The 24640-nt window shown below is 53.2% G+C and overlaps 2 protein-coding genes across 5 annotated transcripts; both read left to right on the plus strand.

Annotated features, from left to right (window-relative positions):
- Positions 1–198: 198 nt before the first annotated feature.
- On the plus strand, positions 199–12910 carry RNF31 (ring finger protein 31). Of its 4 annotated transcripts, none has more exons than XM_036449871.2 (21): positions 206–602; positions 690–836; positions 1010–1165; positions 1392–1460; positions 1550–1625; positions 1889–2060; positions 2544–2931; positions 3109–3396; positions 3656–3904; positions 4020–4205; positions 4315–4521; positions 8313–8486; positions 8569–8667; positions 8756–8845; positions 10517–10631; positions 10746–10864; positions 11137–11250; positions 11365–11422; positions 12109–12205; positions 12490–12658; positions 12782–12910. In XM_036449871.2, exons 1-21 carry the CDS (start codon positions 411–413, stop codon positions 12833–12835), a joined length of 3219 nt encoding a protein of 1072 aa, XP_036305764.1. In that variant the 5' UTR covers positions 206–410; the 3' UTR covers positions 12836–12910. The 4 variants fall into 4 exon arrangements, 2 of the variants coding, with proteins under 2 accessions (XP_036305764.1, XP_036305755.1); XM_036449862.2 differs by having other exon boundaries at positions 207–602; positions 3106–3396; XR_004990133.2 differs by lacking the exons at positions 11365–11422; positions 12782–12910 and having other exon boundaries at positions 200–602; positions 3106–3396; positions 12490–12633.
- A 160-nt stretch (positions 12911–13070) lies between these two features.
- On the plus strand, positions 13071–18884 carry IRF9 (interferon regulatory factor 9). Its single transcript, XM_036450033.2, is given in 10 exon segments — positions 13071–13575; positions 15023–15203; positions 15483–15666; positions 15914–16044; positions 16130–16220; positions 16316–16387; positions 17060–17401; positions 18205–18320; positions 18452–18538; positions 18540–18884. Coding segments are annotated over 9 exon segments (1287 nt in total). The 5' UTR covers positions 13071–13575; position 15023; the 3' UTR covers positions 18624–18884.
- The last annotated feature ends 5756 nt before the right edge of the window (positions 18885–24640 follow it).

Here is a 24640-nt window from a genome sequence, read left to right on the forward strand (position 1 = left end):
TGGGGTCCTCCGGGAAGGGGCGGGCCGGCCCGGAGGGAGGCGGGGACTAGTTAACTGGCACTGGGTTAAACGTGGAGACGCCCTAGGGGCGGGGCCATGGACCACTTACTATCCTCATTGGTTGGGAGTAAGTCCCCGCCCTTTTGGCCACGCCCCCTCATTTCATGACACCCCTCCCCGCCCCTTTCTAGCCTGAACCCCCCCTCCTCTTCCTCTGAAACTGGGTGGCAGTCCCGCCCTCTGTTCTAAGTGCTTCCTGTTCCCGACTCACCCTGGCGGGGGGCCGGGGGCCCGGGAGTGACCGTGGCCGTGAGTGACCTGGGCCGGAGGGGCGGCGCTCGGGCCACGCGCAGCCGGTGCGGGTCCAGGCGGGCCGCGGGGCTGGGGCTGGGGCCGGCCGCCGCCTCGGGATGCCGGGCGAGGAGGAGGAGCGGGCCTTCCTGGCCGCCCGCGAGGAGCTGGCCGGCGCCTTGAGGAAGGACTCCGGGCTGACGTTTTCCGTGGAGCAGCTCTGGCCGCTGCTGGCCAGCCCTCTGCCGCCCTCCGCCCGCTACCAGCAGCTGGACGCCGCGCGCCTGGTCCGCTGCAATGCCCGCGGGCAGGTGAGGCCGGGCCCCCGCGGTGGAGGGGGGGGAGAATCTGAACCGGGGCTAGACGCTCACAGCTCTCTGCTCTCTGACTGCTCTCAGCCCCAAACCTACCTCAGCACCCTTTCCACGGCCCTGAACATCCTAGAGAAATACGGCCGCAACCTCCTCAGCCCTCAGAGGCCACGGTACTGGCGCGGGGTCAAGTTTAATAACCCGGTCTTTCGGACTACGGTGGATGCTGTGCAGGTGAAGCCCCGGGAGACCCTTATGGGAGAAAGGAATTTGGCTTGGGCTGGGGGATGGGGGAGGGGGTTGGGGGTGGGAGTGTGGCTAGAAAGGGCCTGAGCAGAATGGGAAGGGGGTCAGCCCTATCGGGAAGAGGGCCTGCTGGGTATTGAGTGATTGTGACTGTGTGGCAGGGGGGCCGGGATGTCCTGCGATTGTATGGCTACACCGAGGAGCAGCCGGATGGGTTAAGCTTCCCTCAGGGGCAAGAAGATCCAGATGAGCACCAGGTAGCTACAGTCACACTGGAAGTCCTGTTACTTCGGACGGAGCTCAGTATGCTGTTACAGGTGAGGTGTCTCTGGTCTTGAGGGTTTAAGCACCAAGGCTGGGAAGATCTGCCTGACTCCAAAGCCAGCCTAGGGATTCCCATGCTCCTAAGCCCTGGGCATAGTCCCCTCAGCAATGTGGGAGCTCCCCTGACTGTTCTTCGTGTGAATATTGGGGGGACAAGGTCATAGAGAGAGGGCCTTGTTCTAGGGCTCTAGGTGGGAACTCCTCTTTTCTTGTTTACAGAAAACTCATCCAAGACAGCACGCGCTGGAGCAGCTGCTGAATGACAAGGCTGAAGATGATGCAAGGAAGGCAGGAATGGGCTCTGGGGCCTGGTGAACAAAGTGGACAGGGGTTGGGGCTCTCCAAACCCTTGCCCACTCCCTGCCCTTTCTCCTCAGATGCTACAGCTCTCAGAGTTTGCCCCCCTACTAAGAGAGATTGTTCCTGGCTCTCTCATCACATCCTCTGCCCCAGGTATGACTGGTCCTGTCTTGGGAGGGGCAGGGTTAGTAGATGGAAATTTGGAGCCCTTCTCTGCCTACCTTCTTAATTATCTTTCTTTCTTTTTTTCTTTTCTTTTTTTTTTTTTTTCTTTTTTAAAAAAAAAAAAGAGATTAAAATGGTTTCCAGATGTGTTGAAAAGCAGTCTGTGACTGGTCCCCCTCCAAAGCGCGTTCAGATGTAACCTGGCCTTTTTTTTCAGAAAGATGTCCTATGCTTTCTCTCCTGTTTTCCAGGCTCCACTCCCGGTCCTTGCTTCCTCTGTGGTTCTGCCCCAGGCACACTGCACTGCTCAGCCTGTAAACAGGCCTTGTGCCCAGCTTGTGACCGCCTGTTCCATGGGCACCCATCCCGTGCCCACCACGTCCGCCAGACATGGGCCCCTCACGCTGCCCACTTGACCCCTAGGTGAGAGACCTTCTCTTCTGAAAGGACTTACAATTATTTGAGAATTTCTTACGTACCATATTCTGTGCTAAAGACTGTTTTATAAGGGCAAGTAGCTAGTAATTGCCCTCCAGGAGATCACAGACATACATATTAATAAGCAAGTAGCAGTCACAACAAGATAGATTATCATGGTGTGCAAATAGGTAATAGGAGGATGCAACCCAGTCTGAAGATCAGCTCAATCAGCTGACTGTATTTTAAGCACCTAGAATGGGTCATGCCCTATGTTAGGGATCTCCATCAGCAAGATGTAAATTTTAAGCTGTCATTTAAATGTTCGATAGGCTATGGGTACGGGAGTGTTCCAGATCGAACAAAACGTGCAAAGGCGAGAGCCATGTATCATCATGCAGGGAATAAGGGATGCCCAGGGTGGGGGACCCAAGCACCAGGGGACCCCCCCCCTCCTCAGCAGGCCTTATCTGCTTTTTTCCATTGCAGCTTACCTGCTTCAGCTCCACCACCGCCCCAGCTAACCTCCTTGCTGGCCCTCGGAGACAGCTCTCTTTCGTGCCCTGATTCTGCAAGTGCCCGTCTGTCCTGGCCCTGTGCCACCTGTTCCATGCTAAACAAACCTTGGGCAGTGCTCTGTGAGGCCTGTGATCGGCCCAGAGGCTGTAAGGGGTTGGGGCTGGAAATCGAAGGTTCCCAAGGAGCTGGAGGCCTAGAACCTGAACTTGCACGGGGTCACTGGGCCTGCCAGAGCTGCACCTTTGAGAATGAGGCGGCGGCTGTGCTGTGTGCCATGTGTGAGCGACCTCGGCTGGCTCAGCCTCCCAGCTTGGTGGTGGAGTCTCAGGATGGCGGCATTTGCCTGCAGCCCCTTCAGGTAACCTATTCCTGGCTTTCCAAGCTCTTCATTCGCACCTGTTACCATAAGCCATTCTCTACCTCTTCATCCCCGGTTTTCCATCGGTTTCCCCTTGTCTTCCAACCCGCTCCCTACATTTCCATCTTGAGCCTCAGCCAACGTTCAATGGGCTAATTCTTTCTGCCTTTCCAGCAGAGAGACGCTTTGCTTTCCTCTGCCCAGACTTCAATCTGGTATTGTACTCACTGCACCTTCTGCAATTCGGGCCCTGGCTGGGTGTGTGCCGTGTGTCACCGGACCAGCAGCCCCATCCCAGCAAAGCATGTCTCCCAGCCCATCGCCAGCTCTTTGGAAGAGCAGCTCCCCACTCCAGAGCCTCCGCGACGCCTCAGCGCCCCGCTGCCCGGTTCCTGTGGGGACTCTGAGAAGCAGCGCCAAGACAAGCTGCGGGAGGAAGGTCGCCAGCTGGTGACCAAGATCCGGGTGAGGATTTGGCCTGGGATGAGGTGGGGCTGAGCTGGTGGGGGGAGAGGCTGCAGTCAGATAATACGAATTCTTAATCAATCTGGTGGTTGTTAGCCACACCTACTTGTTATTGAGCACTTCCCATATGGCAGGTGTCATGCTTAGCTCCGCTCACATGATCACAGTCTGAGCTCAACCCCTGTCTGCACTTTGGTGCCGTCTGAGGGGGTGGAGGGCACCTTCCTGATGGCCCTCTGTCGCTCGGGCTGCGCCTCAGGAAGGAGAAGCCGCGGGTGCTGGTCCGGAGGAGATCTTCTCAGCCCTGCAGTACTCCGGCACCGAGGTGCCCTTGCAGTGGCTGCGTTCAGAGCTGCCCTACGTGCTGGAGATGGTGGCTGAACTGGCTGGACAGCAGGACCCTGGGCTAGGTGCCTTTTCCTGCCAGGAGGCCCAGAAAGCCTGGCTGGATCGTCATGGCAACCTCGACGAAGCTGTGGAAGAGTGTGTGAGAGTCCGGCGCAGGAAGGTACCAGCTGTGCTGGAAGTGGGATAGGGTTGAAGGTGTGGGTCAGAGCCTCTCATATTATCTCCTTTGCTTGCTTTTCCCCTCTTTATTCCTCCTCTCCACTCTCATCTCTCAGGTGCAGGAGCTCCGATCCCTGGGCTTTGGGCCCGAGGAGGGGTCTCTTCAGGCATTGTTCCAACACGGGGGCGACGTGACACGGGCCCTGACTGAGCTACAGCGTCAGCGCTTAGAGCCCTTCCATCAGCGCCTCTGGGACAGTGGCCCGGAGCCCACCCCTTCATGGGACAGTTCAGATAAGCAGGTGCTGGGAGGAGGTGAAGAGACACATGGAGGGGGAGAGGGAAGGCTGAAGGATAGGAGCCTTGGGTCTGACAGCCACTTCTTCCCTCTCCACCTGATTGATATTGCAGAGCCTGGTCAGACGACTTTTGGCAGTCTACACACTCCCCAGCTGGGGCCGGGCGGAGCTGGCGCTGGCACTGCTGCAGGAGACACCCAGGAACTATGAATTAGGGGATGTGGTAGAAGCTGTGAGGCAGAGCCAGGATCGGGCCTTTCTGCGCCGCTTGCTAGCCCAGGAATGTGCAGTGTGTGGTTGGACCCTGCCCCGCAACCGGGTAAGCCTGTCACACTGAACCTGGCCTCAGAATGACTCATTCCCTTTAGACCCCACACTCTACTCCAGCCTGTCTCTGATCATCTTTTGCTCTAAAGTTCCCCACGAGCCCCTGGAGGCTTCTGGGAAGGGGAGGGCAAAAATAGGCTATTTTTTAAAAAAAATATATTTTATTGATTTTGTACAGAGAGGAAGGGAGAGAGATAGAGAGCTAGAAACATCGATGACAGAAAGTCATCGATCAGCTGCCTCTTGCACACCCCCTACTGGGGATATGCCCGCAACCAAGGTACATGCCCTTGACCAGAATCGAACCCGGGTCCCTTCAGTCCCCAAGCCGACGCTCTATCCATTGAGCCAAACCGGTCTCGGCTAGGCTGTTTTTTTTAACCCCCATTTTTTTTAATGTTCTGTTATGGAAAATTTCAAACATACAATGGTAAAGAAAATTGTATCACAGATTTTCTTTTTTTTTCTTTTTTAATATATTTTATTGATTTTTTACAGAGGAAGAGAGAGGGATAGAGAGTTAGAAACATCGATGTGAGAGAATCATCGATCAGTTGCCTCTTGCACACCCCCTACTGAGGATGTGCCCGCAACCAAGGTACATGCCCTTGGCCGGAATCGAACCCGGGACCTTTCAGTCCACAGGCTGAAGCTCTATCCACTGAGCCAAACCGGTTTCGGCTGTATCACAGATTTTCTTCTCCACTCTCCACCATATATTCATCACTAGGCTTCAGCAATTATAAGTGTATGGCCAATGTTTATTTCACCTCCACACACAGAGGATTATTTTGAAACAAATCTCAGGCATCATATGGTTTATCTGCTAATATTTCAGTATGTATCTCTAAAATATAAAATGCTTTGAAAACATAGCCACAAATACCATGTCACGTCCAAAACTTAACAGTAATCCTTTGATATCATCATCAAATATCCATTTTGGCCCTGACCTGTTTTTCTCTGTGGTTAGAGCATCGGCCTACAAACCGAGGTGTCACAGGTTTGACTCCCAGTCAGGTCAAGGGCACAGACCAGTCAAAGGCACAGACCTTGTACCTTGTACCTTGTACCTCAGTTATAGGTTCCCTACTAGAGGCATTTGTGGGAGACAACCAATCAGTGTGTCCCTCACGATGACATTTCTCTCTCTCTCTTACTCTTCCTTCTCTCTCCCTCCCCTCTGTCCCTCCGTCTTTTCTCCCTTCCACTCTCTCTAGAAATCAATGTAAAAAAATATCCTTGGGCCAAAACCAGTTTGGCTCAGTGGATAGAGCCTTGGCCTGTGGACTGAAGGGTCCCAGGTTCCATTCCGATCAAGGGCATGTACCTTGGTTGCTGGCACATCCCCCAATAGGGGGTATGTAGGAGGCAGCTGATCGATGTTTCTCTCTCATCAATGTTTCTAATTCTCTATCCCTCTTCCTGTCTGTAAAAAATCAATAAAATATATATTTAAAAATAATAAAAAAAATATCCTTGGGTAAGGATTAAAAAAACAGTTATATATATAAAAGCTAACATGCTAAGTGTCCATTGGGAAATGATGTTATGTAGCAATGCCCGGCTTCTCCCTAGGGACGGCTTCCTCTCCCTAGTGAAGACCAGCCTCCTTGCAGTTTCTTCAGCCCAGGAACACGACTTGCTTTAAGCCAGGTGGAAACATTTCACACTGTAACCAAATGTCTGTGAAGAGTTTTCCCATTTGATCCTCATCTCATTTGATCCTCACACAAGTCCTGGAGTAGGTAGATAGGAGACTTGGTGGAATCCTATTTTATTTTCATTAACTGGAAAATGGAGATTACAAAGTTTAGAAACTTGACCCGACTGAAAAGTAAGAAATGGTGGACCTTGAAAATGACTTCAGGTTGTCGCACTACACAGAATAAAATCAAACACTGCTGCAGTTAAATATTTTACCCTTTGTTCTCCCTGCGTGATCTACACTAATAATCTGCTTGTGTTGATATTTACTGCTGTGCTGCTGAAAATTACCTGAAAGAGAAGTTGGGGTGCTTCACTGAGCTGGAAAGAGTTTAAATCAGAAAGCATGTCTAAGTTGACTTGCACATGCGTAATACATATAAAGCTCTCACTGGTGCCAATCGCATGCGTGTGTTTTTGATCTGTCATTGTTGATTGTGAATTTGTTTGACACTTCTATTAAAGAGAAAGGGCGAATAGTGACATTAAAATATTTCTTCTAATTAATTTCCTTTCAATGTACACAAATCCGTGCACCAGGCCATGAGTAATAACATAAATTAACCGGAGTAACTTTAAAAAAAAATCCATTTTGTAGAAAAAGGCCCCTTCTTGTCTCCTGAGCCCCCACTTACTTTAGGTGAAAACTGGCAGTTTTTTAGTTAAATACAGTCCAATTTAGTTAGGCTCACTCGGTATATTTTTTGTTTTTACTCTATTTTATTTATTTATTTTTAAATATATTTTATTGAATTTTTACAGAGAGGAAAGGAGAGAGCGAGCTAGAAACATCGATGAGAGGGGAACATAGACCAGCTGCCTCCTGCACGCCCCCTACTGGGGATGTGCCAGCAACCAAGATACATGCCCTTGGCCGGAATCGAACCTGGGACCTTTCAGTCTGCAGGCCAACTCTCTAACCACTGAGCCAAACCGCTTTTGGCTGTTTTTACTCTATTTTAAAATAATTGTGTATATATAAAATAATTGTAGATTCACAGGAAGTTATAAAAATAGTACAGAATCCTGTGTGCTCTTTACTCACCTTAACCCCCCATGATAACTTCTGTTATGATTATAGTACAGGATGAAGTCCAAGAAATAGACCTGTATACATTGTTAGCTAGATTGCAGACCTAGTTTGTTTTTTCCATGGATGTGTGTGTGGTTCTATGTAGAGATTCATGTAACCACCACCACAATTCAAGGTATAGGCTGTTGCATCACCACAAAGAAACTCCCTCATGCTGCCCTTTGGTAGTTGTATATATACAACTTCTTCCTTTTCTCGTCACCTGGCAAACGCTAGTCTGTTCTCCGACTCAGTCATTTTGTCATTTCAAGATTGTTTGTGTGTTAGCTTTTTAAAAAATGTTTTTGTTAATTATCACCCAATGATATTTTTTCCATTGAATTTTTAGGGAGAATGGAAGGGAGGGGGAGAGAGAGAGAAACATCAATGGGAGAAAGAGAGACATCTATTGGTTGCCTCCTGCAGCACCCTGACCCAGGGCTGGGGACCAAGCCTGCAGCTGAGGTAAATGCCCTTACTGGAATCAAACCTGGGGCCTTTCAGTCCACTGAGACAATCCAGCTAGGGCTAGGGCTTTTTTATGTTTTTATTGACTTAGAGAAAAAGGAAGGGAGAGGGAGAGAGAGAGAGAAACATTGATGAGAGAGAAACATCGATCGACTGCCTCCTGCATGCTCACGCTGGGAATTAGACTCCAAACCCGGGCATATGCCCTGACCTGGAATTGAACCGGCAACCTCTTTGTGCATGGGATGATGCTCAATCAACTTGAGTCACATGGTTGGGCATATGTGTTAGCTTTTAATTAATGTGATTGCCTTTAGAAGACATTGGTTAGTTTACCTTGGGTTTACCATTGTCTGTTTCCCTCCACCTGACAGTCTTCGGGCATTTAGGTTGCCTGCCTGGCACTTGTTGGCATATGAGGTTGCTACCCCTGCTCAGTTGTTAACTAGTGGTTTCTCAGTGAACACCTGGCTGCTTCCCCTTCCCCAGGCTGGCAGCTGTGGCTTTTGACCCCTTTCTCTCCCTGCTCACCCTAGATGCAGGCTCTGACTTCTTGTGAATGCACCATCTGTCCTGACTGCTTCCGCCAGCACTTCACCATCGCCCTGAAGGAGAAGCACATCACTGACATGGTGTGCCCTGCCTGTGGCCGCCCTGACCTTTCCGATGACACACAGTTGCTCAGCTACTTCTCTACTCTTGACATCCAGGTACTGCAGATTCTGGGACTCGGGGTGCCCTGGGCTCTGAAGAGGAGCCCTGCCCTCCCACCACTTCTCATTCTGTCCCCAGCTTCGAGAGAGCCTGGAGCCGGATGCCTATGCCCTGTTCCATAAGAAGCTGACTGAGGCTGTGCTCATGCGGGACCCCAAATTCTTGTGGTGTGCCCAGGCAAGCGGCCTGCCCAGCAGAGCTGGCTGGAGGGTCAGGGGTGGTGCCAAGTCAGGCCTCAGATAGCCTTATGCTCTTGCGCCCACAGTGCTCCTTTGGCTTCATATACGAGCGTGAGCAGCTGGAGGCAACCTGTCCCCAGTGTCGCCAGACCTTCTGTGTACGCTGTAAGCGCCAGGTGAGGCACGTCCATCCTTCCAGAAATACTTGCTGAACTGCTGGAGGTACTCTGTTAGACTCAGGGGATCCTGGAGACAGAACCGACGCGAGCTCTGGGCCCAGAGTGCTCACAGGCCGGGAGGGAGGAAGGGTGAGAGAAGAAGGAAGGATGAGGGAGACAGAAGAAGCAGCCTGAGGAGGGGGAGGATGAAAGGGGAGGAAAGATGAAGGAGGGAGGAGGGGTGAGAGGTAAAGTAAAGGAGGAAGGGTGGCAGTGAGGAAGGGAAGGAAAGAAAATGGAGGGAGGAAGAGCATAATTATACAAGGGCATAAGTTCTATGAAGAAAACAAACAGGAATCTGAGATTAGGAAAAATGGAATGGGCCTACTTAGGATAGAGAGGTCAAGTCTACTCTAAAATGGTGTAATTTAAGCTCAGGCCTGAAAATGAAGAGGAAGTTAACCATGCAAAGATTTCCTAACCATGGGAAGGCCAAAGTCAGAAGGAAGTGTGTGGTTGGAGCCTCCAGAGCAGGGGGGAGAGGCAGGCAGTCAGAGAGGAGCGAGCTGCCAGAGAGGAGAAGCCTGGGGCCAAGTGAGGAAGGTATTTGCTTTTCATCCTGAGGCCAAGCCAGGGTGATACGAGTTCATTTACCATTAGTTCATCAACTAATATTTGATACCAAGAATTGCATCTATATTATGAGACAAAATAAAATAAGCCCTTGAGCTCTGACTGCATAGCTTGGTTGGTTGCTTGCTTGGTTGGAGTGTCATCCTGATACGCCAAGGTTGTAGGTTCGATCCCTGGTCAGGGCACATGCAAGAGTCAGCCAGTGACCGCATAAATAAGTAGAACAACAAATCAGTATTTCTCTCTTTCTTCCTCTCTCTCTAAAATAAATTAATAAATAATTTAAAACAGAACAAAAAACCTTGAGATCCTTCCACCAAACCTCAAAACTAGGACACCCTAATTCTGTTAAAGCTGCCTGACTTACCCTGTTCTCCCCCCCCCCCCCCCCGAAGAGTTTAGAGATGGTCTTTGAATATTTTATTGATTTTTCTTTTTTTAATGTATTTTTATTGATTTCAGAGAGGAAGGTAGAGGGAGAGAGAGAAACATCAATGATGAGGGGGGTGGGGAAATCACTGATAGGCTGCCCCCTACATGCCCCTCACTGGGGATCAAGCCCACAACTCAGGTATGTGCCCTTAACCTGAATTGAACCCGGCACCCTGCAGTTCACAAGCTAAAGATCTATCCACTGAGCCAAACCAGCTAGGGCTGCCTGACTTAGACTTTCAAAGGCATTTTGACTGCAAGGTTGAAGATGAACCATAGGGAAGTCTTGAATGGAGGCAGAGAAACAAGTAACCGAGGCAAGTCATTGAGGCAAGACGGGGCCTGGCCAGAGGAAGATGGTCACAGCAGGGATGAAGAGGAAGGTCAGGGTTGTGAATAGACATAGTTACAATGTGAGCTCGGCTTGGGTGATGGAAACAAGACTTGTGGTGGATCTGTGGTGGTATGAGGACATGCAAGCACCAAGGCTGGCCCATCAGTTTGGGATTAGAGCAAATGGCGAATGGCTGTGCCATAAACTAAGCCCGGACACTGGGTATGAGTAGAAGGGTCAGCAAGAAGGGCCTCGGAGCTCCCAGGTGACTCTTGGTTTCCTTCTCGCAGTGGGAGGAGCAGCACCGGGGCCGGAGCTGTGAGGATTTCCAGAGCTGGAAACGCAACAACGACCCAGAATACCAGGCCCAGGGCCTGGCGATGTACCTTCAGGAAAATGGCATTGGTAAGGCTGCCCCACTAGCCCTGTTTGCCCCGTAATCTATCGTTGCCAGTGGCTCTCTTCCTGAAAGCCTGAGGAGCAGCAGCAGCCCTAGCCCTGACCTGCTGTCCCTTGCAGACTGCCCCAAGTGCAAGTTCTCGTATGCACTGGCCCGAGGAGGCTGCATGCACTTTCACTGCACCCAGTGCCGCCATCAGTTCTGCAGCGGATGCTACAATACCTTTTACGCCAAGAATGTGAGCCTAGAGAATGGGGATGGAAGGCATAAGAGGGTAGGGGGCTGCCAATGGGTATTATGGGTAGAGGCCACTGAGGAGCAGCCCAGGGGAAGAGAAGAGGAGGCTGGTGGGTGTAAATTACCTCTCTCTGTTCCCTTTCCCTTCTGCTTGCTCCAGACCCTCCAGTGTCTCCACCTACCCCCACCCCTATATCCCTCATGCAGGGGTTCCTAGAGGCCAGGACCCCAAACAGTCTCCAACTTCCCCTCTCCTCTCTGGGTTTCCACCAGAAATGTCCAGACCCTAACTGCAGAGTGAAAAAGTCCCTGCACGGACACCATCCCCGAGACTGCCTCTTCTACCTGCGGGACTGGAGTGCTCTCCGGCTCCAGAAGCTGCTACAGGTGAGGGGTGGCCAACCGGGCAGGGTTTGCATGTTGTCCAGGAGAGGGGTAGGGCCTAGGATCCAGTGGGCTGGCATCGGGATAACCTAACACCCTCCATCTGTTTCTTCTCAGGACAATAAGGTCATGTTCAACACAGAGCCCCCAGCGGGGGCCCGGGCAGTCCCTGGAGGTGAGTGTCGGGAGAAGCCTTGCAGAAGGGGAGAGGGTGGCTGTGGGTAAAGGGGGAGCATCAGCTTCTGAGCTGAAGACTCATCCTGTGCTGACTTTGTGCTCATTGGCGAGTTAACCGCCCCGAGCCTTGATTCTTCTCTGTAAAATGGGGGTAATACTCACTTTCCATCTCAGCTATTTTACATGAAGCCACATTAAAGCACCTCGATACTAACTTTCTTCTCCCATTCCCGAAGGTTAATGATTCATTAGTTCAATGGGCATTTACTGAGACCTGCTAGTTGCACTGTCTTAGGTTCCATGAGGGCATCAGAAAGATGTCACATGTGGTTCTGATATACCCTACTTCTTACCATCTACACAGAGGAAGGCCTTCACAGAATAAGTTAACTATGCAAGAGCTAATTCACATAAGAACTGTCTCAGGGAGTGTGTGATTATAGGCTAAAAGGCAGCTTGGATAAAAGCAGGGCAATAAGGTCCCTGCTTCTAGATCAGAGCTGGTCTGCCATGATGGCATCTCTTAAGTACCGTACCCCCACCACCACCGCTGTTTGAGCAGAGGCTCCTGTCCCCCAGCCCCTCCCTGGAGGCTGCCTCCCTTGCGCCCATCCCCTTCTCCTGAGTCTTGGTTGTCAGTGGCCTTTCCCCAACAAAGGGTCTTTTTTCTGCCCTTACCCGTAGGTGGCTGCCGAGTGATGGAGCAGAAGGAGGTTCCTAATGGGCTCCGGGACGAAGCTTGCGGCAAGGAGACGCCAGCTGGCTATGCAGGCCTCTGCCAGTAAGTGCCAGGCTGGGAGCATGACGTTGGGGAGCAGTGAGGGTGCCCAGGCAGTGAAGTGGGTCTCTGGGAGCAATAGGTCCTGCAAGGAGTAGGAGGGAGGGGCTCTCTGGACAAGGGCCTGGATAGGTAGCAGCAAGCAGTGTGCTCAGGTTGGCGTGCATACACAGGTGAAGGTTGTCAATCTTATTCATCCAAGTATGCCAGTGTCCCGCAGGGCGCTGGGCACACTCAGTTAATATTAGCCGAACAAGAACGAATATTCCACCCTCTAATCCCCTCAGGGCACACTACAAAGAGTATCTTGTAAGCCTCATCAATGCCCACTCACTGGACCCAGCCACTCTGTATGAGGTGGAGGAGCTGGAGACAGCCGTTGAGCGCTACCTACACGTGCGCCCGCAGCCGCTGGCTGGGGAGGACGCCCCTGCCTACCACGCCCGCTTGTTACAGGTGAAGCTTCCCCCACAGCCTCACCTCTGACCCTGTGTCTGAAAGTCCCCAGTCCAGTCTGTACCAGCTCCAGGCCTCCAGGATTATTGTCATTATCATCATCTTCTCTCTCTCTCTCTGCAGAAGCTGATGGAAGAGATACCCTTGGGACAGAGTATACCCCGCAGGAGGAAGTAGCTGAGGGCAAGGGTCCTGATGAGGGTCCCACGCCCTCAGGAACGGCTCCAGCACCAATAAAGAGGCATCTCCTTGCCCAGGCTTCTTGGTGGTCCTTCTTCCTGACCCCACTATCTGGGGGCACCTGGGAAAAAGGGGGGTGAACAGAGCTTTGCTGAAAGGGCCCCTACAGCCCACCGCTTGATCTTCTCTGGACCCAGGACCAGAAAGGAATCGATACCATGGCTGACAAAGGGAGGTCCTCCCTGTGCAACCTCTTGGCCTGAGCTGATTTCCTCCATCCCTGCTTCTCTTCCTTTCATTCAATTCAGCTGATACTTGAGATCACCTAATAGGTACTTAAGCAGGCACCGTCAGGGAACATAGATGCTTAGGTGTACAGAGCTTTCCAGATGCCCTGGGACAGACGCCTCGAGAACAGACCAGCACACCGCGACCTCCCTGGGGAAGCAGCAGTGTCACAGAAATGGACACAAGCTAGGAGTAGCTGAGGGAGGAAGAAGGAGCCTGCACTCTGATGGCTCTTCCTGAATCTGAGATTTTTAGGTGCTGCTCCCTCTGGTGGCCACTCATTGCTCTGCAACTCAGGCCACGTGATTTCAGGGAAACGGACCTCCCAGGAGTAGAACTGAAACTTAGGGAGGGGACTGTAGAAACAGGGCGGAGTTAACAGGAAGCTTCCTAGCCTGGAGCTGAGCTGAGGTCAGCTGAGCCCTGGGACAGCCTGCACAGCCGCTCAGGTAAGATCAACCAAGAATTGGTGGTAGCCTGGGTATATAGCTGGGAGGCCCAGCCACATTAGAGGAGGGAGAGGCTTCCTGGGGTCCCCCTCTGCTAGACTGAGGGATAGACTGGAGGCCTGTGAGCCAGGAAGCAGGTTGGCCTGAGTGAGAGACTGACCTGATCAGGGTCTGTGTCCCAAGCTCTACAGGCAAAGGCCCAGAGGACCTACTGCTGGGTTCGGGAAAAGAGGCTTTGTTCCCGGGCTCTTGGCTCTGTTTGCTTGCCTTCTGGCCCCGCCTACTTGTACTCTGGCTCCGCCCCTGGCCCCCTCTCCCTGCCCCACCGGGGGGAGCAGTGGGGTGTGGTGGGATCATAGTACAGGTGAGGATGGTGGTAAAGAGTTGGTGTGGTAGCCGAAACCGGTTTGGCTCAGTGGTAGAGCATCGGTCTGCGGACTGAAAGGTCCCAGGTTCGATTCCGGTCAAGGGCATGTACATTGGTTGCGGGCACATCCCTGGTGGGGGGTGTGCAAGAGGCAGCTGGTTGATGTTTCTCTCTCATCGATGTTTCTAGCTCGCTCTCTCCCTTCTCTCTGTAAAATATCAATAAAATATATTTTTTTAAAAAGTCTCAAAAAACAAAAAAAAAAGTTGGTGTGGTATCTGAAGCAGATACTGCCTCTGCAAAGGTTTAGGGATGTAGACTGAGCCTCTCACCAGGAACAGAACACCAAGGAAATTCTCTCTTCAAGCAGTAGATTCCTGAAAAGTCCTTTTTAAAAAAAATAATATATTTTATTGCTTTTTTACAGAGAGGAAGAGAGAGGGATAGAGAGTTAGAAACATCGATGAGGAAGAATCATTGATCAACTGCCTCTTGCACACCCCCTACTAAGGATGTGCCCGCAACCAAGGTACATGCTCTTGACCAGAATCAAATCCAGGACCTTTCAGTCCACAGGCTGATGCTCTCTATCCACTAGAGCCAAACCAGTTTTGGCACGTAAAGTGCTTTTTAAAAAAATATTGATTTTAGAGAAAGAGGAAAGGAGAGAAACATCAGTTTGTTGTTCAGCTTATTTGTGCATTTATTGGTTGATTGTTGTATGTGTCCTGACAGGATCGAACCTGCAACTTTAGTGTATAGTGACTATGCTCTAACCATCTGAGTTACCCAACCAGGGCAGATTCCTGAAAAGTCTTAAAATTAAGATCAGTACCTAAGGTTTCCTTCCAGACCACACAGCTTGGGGTGTTAAAAAAAAAAAGGCATAATTTTTGGTAATTGCCAGTAATGGCAGAAACAAAGCTATTTGACCTCAGAGTGTTTTGAGCTAGAGAAAAAGATGGATGGGCTCTTTGGGGGCCCTTGCCAGAATACAACCCAGATGGCCACGACTTCAGCCGGTGTTTCCTCCCAAACGGTTGGTTGGTTACTGATGCTGCCTGCTGCTCTTGTTCCCAGGATGGCGTCGGGCCGGGCACGCTGCACCCGGAAGCTCCGGAACTGGGTGGTGGAGCAAGTGGAGAGCGGGCAGTTCCCAGGGGTGTGCTGGGAAGATGAAGCTAAGACGATGTTCCGGATTCCCTGGAAGCATGCTGGCAAGCAGGACTTCCGCGAGGACCAGGATGCTGCCTTCTTCAAGGTGAATTGGCCTCCAAGTGAGGGATGGAGTGGACACTGATGCCCAAGGGCTGTGCCTGCCTGCGTGTCAGATGGAGGAGAGAGTACATGACTGTCACAGCCCAGTGCAAGATGAAAATGCAAAAACTACTAAGGAATTCCAAGTGGCAACAACTGAGCCTATACCAGCACAGGCCTTTCTGTGCAGCTGCTCAGGTTGCACATCCATGAAGCTGGCCCTGCTGGCGTGTTAGCTGCGGTCTGTAACCTGCTGCCTCTTTGTACTTTGTCTGTTTCCTAGGCCTGGGCAATATTTAAGGGAAAGTACAAGGAGGGAGACACAGAAGGCCCCGCCATCTGGAAGACTCGTCTACGCTGTGCTCTCAACAAGAGCCCGGAATTTGAGGAGGTTCCTGAGAACAGCCATAGAGATGGGGCTGAGCCCTACAAGGTGTATCGGCTGCTGCCAGCAGGAGCCCTCCCTGGTGAGTGTCCCCTAGAGGAAGCAGAGTAGGGCGGAAGGATGGAGATGAGCTCCTGGGAGGGTGGTGGTACTCCCCCCAGCCCCTCAGTCCGAGTTCTACCTTGTCCCTACCCTCAGAGAGCTGCCAGTCTGGTAACCTGGTTCCCCTGCTCAGTCCTGCCCATCCTTTCACTGCTCCTAGCTCTCCCCTACCCTCTGTCCGCACTTAAGGCTCTGACCTCTCTCTCCCCCTCAACAACATTTCACAGCTTCGGCAGCAGTACAGAAATCACCCACAAAGAGACACTACAGCTCAGTGTCCCCTGAGAGGGAGGAGGAGGAGGGTGCCACAAAGAACGGTAGACTCAGTCCTGCCTTGCTTCAGGAGCCCCTCAAACACGTAAGAGCTGGGGAGGGACCCGGGGGGCCTGAGGGCAGGACAGCCCCTGGGGGAAAGGGGCCAACCATAGATCCCATGTTTGCAGGAGAAGGTGGAGGCCAATGGAGCAGCGGGCCATTCAGACTCTGGGTGCTGTAGTAGCAGCAGCAACAGCAACAGTCCTGAGCCTCAGGAAGGTACCACCTCGTGCCTCTCCTCATCCCCCACGCCACACCCTCTGGCCCTTGGACTCCAGTCCCACTCTGAAATGAGCGCCTCTTCTCCCTTCCAGGTGCAGACACAAATGAGGCCCCTTTCCAAGGAGATCCGGGGTCTCTGGAGCTTCTGCTCCCTCCAGACTCAGGTACTTAGCACGTCTATCCATCCCTGCTCACGGCCGCCACAGGCCACCTTCCTGTGGCTATACGTGCATTACCTGATGTCAGGCTTGGCCTCACCTTACCCAGACAGAGGCGCCGGTTTCTAGGCAGTGTACCTGGCCAGCTACAGACTCCAAAACAAATTTTTGCATTTTCATCTTGCACTGGGCTCTGACAGTCATGTAGCTGGTTCAGTCATCTACTCTCCCCTTCTCAGAAATACCCCCTATCCCTGGAAATCCACTTTGAGACATTGACTTCTATAGAAAGACCAAATCTCTGGGACTTCCTTGTAAACTGTAAGACCCTGAGCATTAAGCCTTGAGGCCCCAGTGGGAATCTGATCATTGGCTACTCTCCCAAGTGATAGGAAGGTCTGACAGGAAGCCCCTTGCTGGTGAGGCTAAGGGGCATGCGGATGAGGTGACGGTGCCTTCTCTGAGCTCAGAAGGTGTAGCTGCTGTCCCCACTCCACAGCCTGCCTTGTCCTCCCCAGCCCTTGCCTGGTTTCCTGTCCGGGCCTCATGCTTTTCAGCAGCAAAACGAGGACATTGGATCTGCAGGAGCCCCTCTTTGTTTCCCCGGAGCCCATGCTGGCCGGGCGAAAGCACCCGTGGGGAGAGGCAGTGGTGCAGCAGGGCGCTTTCTGTCCACAGACTACTCCCTGAAGATCACCTTCATCTACAACGGGCACGTGGTGGGTGAGGCCCAGGTGCAGAGCCTGGACTGCCGCCTCGTCGCTGAGCTCTCCAGCTCCCAGTGCAGCATGCAGCAAGTGGTGTTTCCCAAGCCCGGCCCGCAAGGACCCACCCAACGCCTGCTGAGCCAGCTCGAGAGAGGTGTCCTGGTGGCTAGCAACTCCAGGGGCCTCTTTGTTCAGCGCCTTTGCCCCATCCGCATCTCCTACAGCGCGCCCCAGTTCCCACCGGGTCCAGGCCCACATATGCTGCCCAGCAACGAGTGTGTGGAGCTCTTCAGAACCGCCCACTTCTGCAGAGGTGAGGTTGCTGCAGCCCAACTCCTGACCTCCCCCCATGAGCCCTCCCCCTTGCACTTCCTCCAGCAGATCAGCCGTCACAGTCCATGGGTGGCCCCTGCACTTGCTGGGTGCACATCCTGTAAGGCCCGGTGCTCAGCCAGAGCAGCTGCCTGGCAGCCTTACTTCCGTCGTCCATGCTCAGAGATGAGGCTCAGGCGGAGCCCAGCACAAGAGCATCACAGCTCAGAGGGCGCCGTCACATCCGGGGAAGGTGCACCGTGAGGCCCTCTCCTACACACGCACTGGCACACACGCCCACACATTCAGGAGAGCTAACACGTATCACACACCCAGGCCTTACCACATGCCAGGCATCCCCTCAAATTGTCCCTTTCCCGTGCATTTCTTGCCTCCGTTCAACTCTAAATCTGGCCTTGGAGGTGGGGCCAGGAGTACAGGGACACGAGCATGAGTGTTTCCTGGGCCGTGGGTGCCTTGGCCCAGGCCAGATGGTATGAGCAGCCAGGGCTGCTGCTGAGAGGACCCTAAGCTCTCTCAGCAGCGAACATGTCAGATTGTGTAGAGTCAGCTACCGCTAAGTACTTCCTCCTGGAGGAAGGAGTACTTTTTCCTGTCTGCACATGGGTGAGTACCATTTAGTTCCTGGCATTTCTCCTGTAGCTCCTGTTCTGGCCTTCATCTCCAAGTGGCCCCACAGCCTTTTTCTCTCCATTATGGGTTCCTCCCCGTTCCCTCCCTCCCTGCCTATGGCCCTCTCCCTTCTCTTTTTATTCTTCCAGCTCTTGACCTTCTCTCTTTCAGACTTGGAGAGGTACTTCCGGGGCCTGGGCCCCCCACCCGAGTTCCAGGTGACACTGAATTTCTTGGAGGACGACCCTGACCCCAGCCACACCCCACACAGCCCTATCTCAGTTCAGGTGAGTCCTGGGCAGGGTGACGATAGCTGCCTGTGTAGGGAGGAGGTCCAGGAAAAGGGCCCCGGGGTGGGCAGGGGGAGTGGCCGCCCTGCTGTGTTCGTGATGCCCTCTTCCCACCTCTTCCGGCTCAGATGGAGCAGGCCTTTGCTCGGCATTTACTGGCAGAGCGTCCGGAGGACCAGACAGCCGCTCTGACCCTGGTGCAGAGCCTGGAAGACCTACCTTCCCCCTCCCTGCTCTGTTCTTCCGATTTTCTCTGACAGAGACTCATTCTGCACACTGTGGACCTGCCTCCCTCGGTGATCATTCCTAGTGGTTGTCTGTGATGGTTACATCCTTCAGCTACTCATGGTGCCTGGCTGGTTTTTAGCCGTTTTATGTTTGTTTGTTTTAATTTTTGAGATATACCCTCTTTTATCTCTGAGGAACTGAACTGGGAAAGTGCAAATGGTATGAACTCAGGGGGACCATTTCCTCTTCCCCAACCTGCTAAAGCCAAGCACTTTATATTTTCTTTTTAAGTCTTCACTAAGGGTTTAAAATAAAATTTTATTGAAAAAGGAATCCGGATCTGACTTGTTTGGAGGATAAGGTCACAGAGGTCTCAGAGATAAGAAGATATAATCTGAGAGGAGGGCACTCGGCTTTCTTCCTGCGACATCCCATCCCGGGCCCCTCCCCTCCCCTCCGCCCACAGGGCCCCTCCTCTCCTCCCCTCCGCCCACAGGGCCCCTCTCCTCTCCTCCCCTCCGCCCACAGGGCCCCTCCTCTCCTCCCCTCCGCCCACAGGGCCCCTCTCCTCTCCTCCCCTCCGCCCACAGGGCCCCTCCTCTCCTCCCCTCCGCCCACAGGGCCCCTCTCCTCTCCTCTCCTCCGCCCACAGGGCCCCTCCTCTCCTCCCCTCCGCCCACAGGGCCCTCTCCTCTCCTCTCCTCCCCTCCGCCCACAGGGCCCCTCTCTCTCCTCCCCTCCGCCCACAGGGCCCCCCTCTCCTCCTCGCCCACAGGGCCCCTCCTCTCCTCCGCCCACAGGGCCCCTCCTCTCCTCCCCTCCCGCCACAGGGCCCTCCTCTCCCTCTCCTCCGCCCACAGGGCCCCTCTCTCTCCCCTCCCTCCGCCCACAGGGCCCCTCTCCTCCACTCCCCTCCGCCCCACAGGGCCCCCTCTCCTCCCCTCCGCCACAGGGCCCTCTCTCCTCCCTCCGCCCACAGGGCCCCTCCTCCTCCCCTCCGCCCACAGGGCCCCTCCTCTCCTCCGCCCACAGGGCCCCTCCTCTCCTCCCCTCCGCCCACAGGGCCCCTCCTCTCCTCCCTCCGCCCACAGGGCCCCTCCTTCTCTCCTCCGCCCACAGGGCCCCTCCTCTCCTCTCCTCCGCCCACAGGGCCCCTCCTCTCCTCTCCTCTCCTCCGCCCACAGGGCCCCTCCTCTCCTCCCCTCCGCCCACCGGGCCCCTCCTCTCCTCCCCTCCGCCCACAGGGCCCCTCCTCCCCTCCGCCCATCGGGCCCCTCCTCTCCTCTCCTCCGCCCACAGGCCCCTCCTCTCCTCTCCTCCGCCCACAGGGCCCCTCCTCTCCTCCCCTCCCCTCCGCCCACAGGGCCCCTCCTCTCCTCCCCTCCGCCCACAGGGCCCCTCCTCTCCTCTCCTCCGCCCACAGGGCCCCTCTCCTCTCCTCCCCTCCGCCCATCGGGCCCCTCCTCTCCTCTCCTCCCCTCCGCCCACAGGGCCCCTCCTCTCCTCTCCTCCCCTCCGCCCAGAGGGCCCCTCCTCTCCTCCCCTCCGCCCACAGGGCCCCTCCTCTCCTCCGCCCACAGGGCCCCTCCTCTCCTCCGCCCACAGGGCCCCTCCTCTCCTCCCCTCCGCCCACAGGGCCCCTCCTCTCCTCTCCTCTCCTCCGCCCACAGGGCCCCTCCTCTCCTCCCCTCCGCCCACAGGGCCCCTCCTCTCCTCCCCTGCTCGCCCACAGGGCCCCCTCTCCTCTCCTCTCCCTCCATCCCGCCAACAGGGCACCTCTCGCCTCTCCTCCCGCACACAGGGCCCGTCCGCTCCTCTCTCCGCCCACAGGCCCCTCTCCTCCCCTCCGCCCACAGGCCCCTCCCTCTCCCTCCTCCTGCCGCCCACAAGGGCCCCTCCTCTCCTCCCCTCCACCCACAGGGCCCCTCCTCTCCGTCCCCCTCCGCCCACAGGGCCCCTCCTCTCCTTCCTCCAACAACAGGAGCCCCTACTCCTCCCCTCCCCTCCGCCCACAGGGCCCCTCTCCTCCCCTCCCCTCCGCCCACAGGGCCCCTCCTCTCCTCCCCTCCCCTCCGCCCACAGGGCCTCTCCTCCCCTCCACCCACAGGGGGTCAGGGAGCAGTCTGATCTGAGTGTGGCTTGGCTTTCGTTCCTTTTTCCCAGGATTAGGGTCAGCCCCCAAAAGGGACCCTGAGCTTACAGCCACTGTAGCCACCAACTCTACACGAGAAGATCTAGCTCCCTAGTTCTTCACTAGAGCCCTCTGATTTGGGCCTTACAACAGGCCTATAGTTGGACTCTACACTGGAGTTCTGAATGAACAGGAGAACTTGAAGTTGACTTGACACTGTGGCCTAAAGGCCTTGGGGCCTGCTGGGAGGGGAAATCAGAGGGAGGAGTTGCTGAACCTTCTGTGCAAGGGGCAGACCAGGCCCTGGTGCCTCTTCTCCCAGCACATGATGCACTGTCACCCCCACGATGGAAGGTACTCCCCAACTGGTTTCCTCACTCCACCTGGGTCCACAAAAGGCAGTCTGGCCAAGACTGCTGTGTCACCGACACTCTGTTCACAGATTTAAGGGGCCCCTGACAATCCTTTCCCTTACCGGCCAGTGTTTCCCAAAGTGTGGTACGCGTACCCCCAGGGGTACAGGAAGAGTTTGGTGGGGGTACACACTGCACCATGCTTAGCTGCGCCTAATTCTACGTTCTCATGAGTACGAGGGGTACTCAGCATTCTGAAAATTATATTGATAGAAGGGGTACACATTTGTCAAAAGTTTGGGAAACCCTGCTACCCCATGTTTATTTGCCATCAAAGTGGACATTTTTTTCTTCACAAGGTCACTTGTCATCCTTCTTCCCTGTGTATAATCAATTCCAGCAGAACAGTTCAGACCTCAAGCACCGCTTACTAATGGCAATGGCTTCCAGCACACGACACTAGATTAGAGGAGAAGGGGCCAGCAGACCAGATTCCTTCCTGTCATGTCACTCATAAGCCTTCAGTGGCTCATGTATCACCTATGTCAGTGGTCAGAAACTGTGGCTCTGCTGACTAATGACTTTGCGAACCACTGCCTTAGGGAAAAACATTTTAAAAAAACATTTTAATAATGTACTAATGTCTTTAACCTGAAGTCAAAACTTCTGGGTAAGAGGAATCCCTTATGCAGTGGTCGGAAAAACTCATTAGTCAACAGAGCGTGTGGCTCCAGAGCTGCAGTTTGCCGACCACTGGCCTAGGTGATCAAATCTAAATATCTACAACCTTGAGGATCTTGCTGGCTCACTTGACAAACTTGAGTGCTGCTTTTGAGTTTTTCTACCTCCTCAGGCCTTCCTTCTCTTCCGTCTTTCCCATCCTCCTCCAGGCACTGAAGAAATCAGGTACTGAGTGCACGGGTGCACACGCCCTGTTGTGCCCTCAATTTGCTGAATTCCCTCCTGGACCTCTGTACCTGCTACCTCCCTGATTTCCATTTTATCTTGTACCCCACATCCAGTCCATCAGCAAACCCTGACACTATTCCTTCAAAAGCTGCCCAGCTGCTGCTCTTTGCTTTCACCACCAACACTTGGGAACAAGTCACCATTATCTCATAACTTCTTCCGGTTTCCTTCCACATTTTCTTTCTTGCTTTTACTCTTGTCCACCCTCAGCCTGTTCTCCACACAAAAGTCTGGTTATGTTACTCCTCTGTTCCACACCCTCCCTCGGCTCTCAACCCAGGTTAAAAACCATGGCCTCCACAGTCCTTGTGACGTGGCCGCTCTCCTCTCTAACCTCACCCCTCGCCATGCTCCGCCTCAGTCACTTTGTTCCAGGTGACTGAGCAAACACACCGAACACACTTCTGCCCCTGGACCTTTACACTTGCTGGCTCTTTTGTCTAAAATACTCTTCCTTCAGGTAGGACTTGCCTCCTCTCTTCCCTGAGCACCCACCTAAATAGCACTCTGTATTCTCATATGCTGTCCATTCTTCTTCATAGTACTGACCTCTTCACATTTTCTATATGTCAGCTTGCCTAGCTTCTCTCCTTCCTTATTCTTTGAGAACAGGAACTTGTTCCGTTCATTGCTATATTCCCAGTGCCTAAAGGAGCACCTGGCACATTGTAGGCACTTGTTGTGCTCAACCAGCATGGCTCAGAAGTTGAACATCAACCTATGAACCAGGAGGAAGTCATGGTTCGATTTTTGGTCAGGGCACACGCCTGGGCTGTGGGCTCAGTCCCCAGTGGGGTCATATAGGAGGCAGCCAATCAATGATGCTCTCTCATCATTGATGTTTCTCTCTCTCTCCTTCTCCCTTCCTCTCCTTAGGTCAATAAAAATATACTATCTAATAAAGAGGGAATATGCTAATTGAGCCTCACACCGGAACAGATAGAGGCACTCACAGCCAATTAGGGATATGCTAATTGACTTTCCTGCCCTCAAAGATGGTGGCACCCACAGCCACAATATGGTGGCACCTAGTACCCTCAGCCCTGCTGGAGCAGCAGGTGCACAGCAAGGGGGTGTGCCTGCCTCTGGAGTCCCCCAGTCTCCTTAGCCCAGAGCCAGCCCAAGGCACAGGCAAGCCTCAGATGTTTTCTGCCCAGCTGCCCAGGGCCAGCCTGAGGGGCATGCAAGCCTTGGATGGCAGCTGCCTAGCTCCCCAGGGCTGCCTGAGGCTCAGGTAACCAGGACTGGCTGAAGTTGCACTGTCAGCAGTGGTAGCAGCAGAGGTGTGATGGGGCATCACCTCCCACCCTGAGGGCTCCCAGACTGTGATAGGGGGCATGCAGGGCTGAGGCATCCCACCCCCCCCCCACCCCCAGTGCATGAATTTTCATATACCAAGCCTCTAGTAGAAAACTAAATATAGCATAAATACTTGTGGAATGAAGGAATGAATGGGTTAACAAATTATCTCCTAAACTAGGCTCTAAGCACCTTAAGGGAAGGCATCCCTGTTTTTTTGTTTTGTTTTGTTTTGTTTTTAATATATTTTATTGATTTTTTACAGAGAGGAAGGGAGAGGGTTAAAGAGTTAGAAACATCGATGAGAGAGAATCATTGATCAGCTGCCTCTTGCACACTCCCCAGTGGGGATGTGCCCGCAACCAAGGTACATGCCCTTGACTGGAATCGAACCCGGGCTGACACTCTATCCACTGAGCCAAACCGGTTTCGGCAAGGCATCCCTGTTTTATCATCTTTGTGTCCCAATGTGAACACTTGTGAACAATGACAGCTTATATAAATGACTGAAACAATTGTAAATATCTACACTAATAAAAGGGAAAGATGCAAATTGACCATACCTTCAGGACACTCAACAGCCAATCAGGAGCTAGTATGCAAATTAACCCAACAAATATGTTGAGTCATTTTGCATATGCAGGCACCCAGCGGCTGGGGGCAGGGCAGGATGCCGGAGCTGCTGCTTCTGGGCAGCGTGAGAAGGTGGAAAGGCAGCTCTGATCCAGAGCAAAGGCAGTGCTGGCAGCCAGGGGAAAGAAGGCCCATTCTTGCACAAATCTTCGTGCATCGGGCCTCTAGTTTTATATAAGCCAATTTAGCCAAACACAGTTAAAATATGGATTGGGAACACTGAAAAAGAGCAAAGTCCCTAACCAGGCTGTCACCAAGGAGTGTGTGGTCTGGAGAAAGTCTGTTTTTGCCTCTATTGTCTCATTTGTAAAGGCAAGATTTGGCTTAGATTTTGAAATCCCTTTTAGCTTTGACATTCTGTGGTTGTAAGTTTAGGGTAACTGCACAGTCATTTGGCAAATATTTACTGAACTAGGTTCTGGACACTAATGAAAACACAAGACCCCAATCTCAGACCTCCCAGATTGAAAGAGCAAAACAAAACAGGGTCATCTGGGCTGCAATAGGAGCTGAGTCATAAAGAGGCCTCGAGTGGCAGCTGGGAAGGGCATCGATCTAGACTAAAGAAATGGATATGCAAAGGCAGGAGGCATGGAGACAAGGGATATTTGTACAGTAATTAGAACTTAACAATTTTACACGAAGAATTGTTTGAGACAAATGGCTTTTGGGTGCTGAGAGTGTATCCTGCACTCAACAAAACT

Source organism: Pipistrellus kuhlii, unplaced genomic scaffold (genome assembly GCF_014108245.1).
Source record: "Pipistrellus kuhlii isolate mPipKuh1 unplaced genomic scaffold, mPipKuh1.p scaffold_m20_p_1, whole genome shotgun sequence".
NCBI lineage: Eukaryota > Metazoa > Chordata > Mammalia > Chiroptera > Vespertilionidae > Pipistrellus > Pipistrellus kuhlii.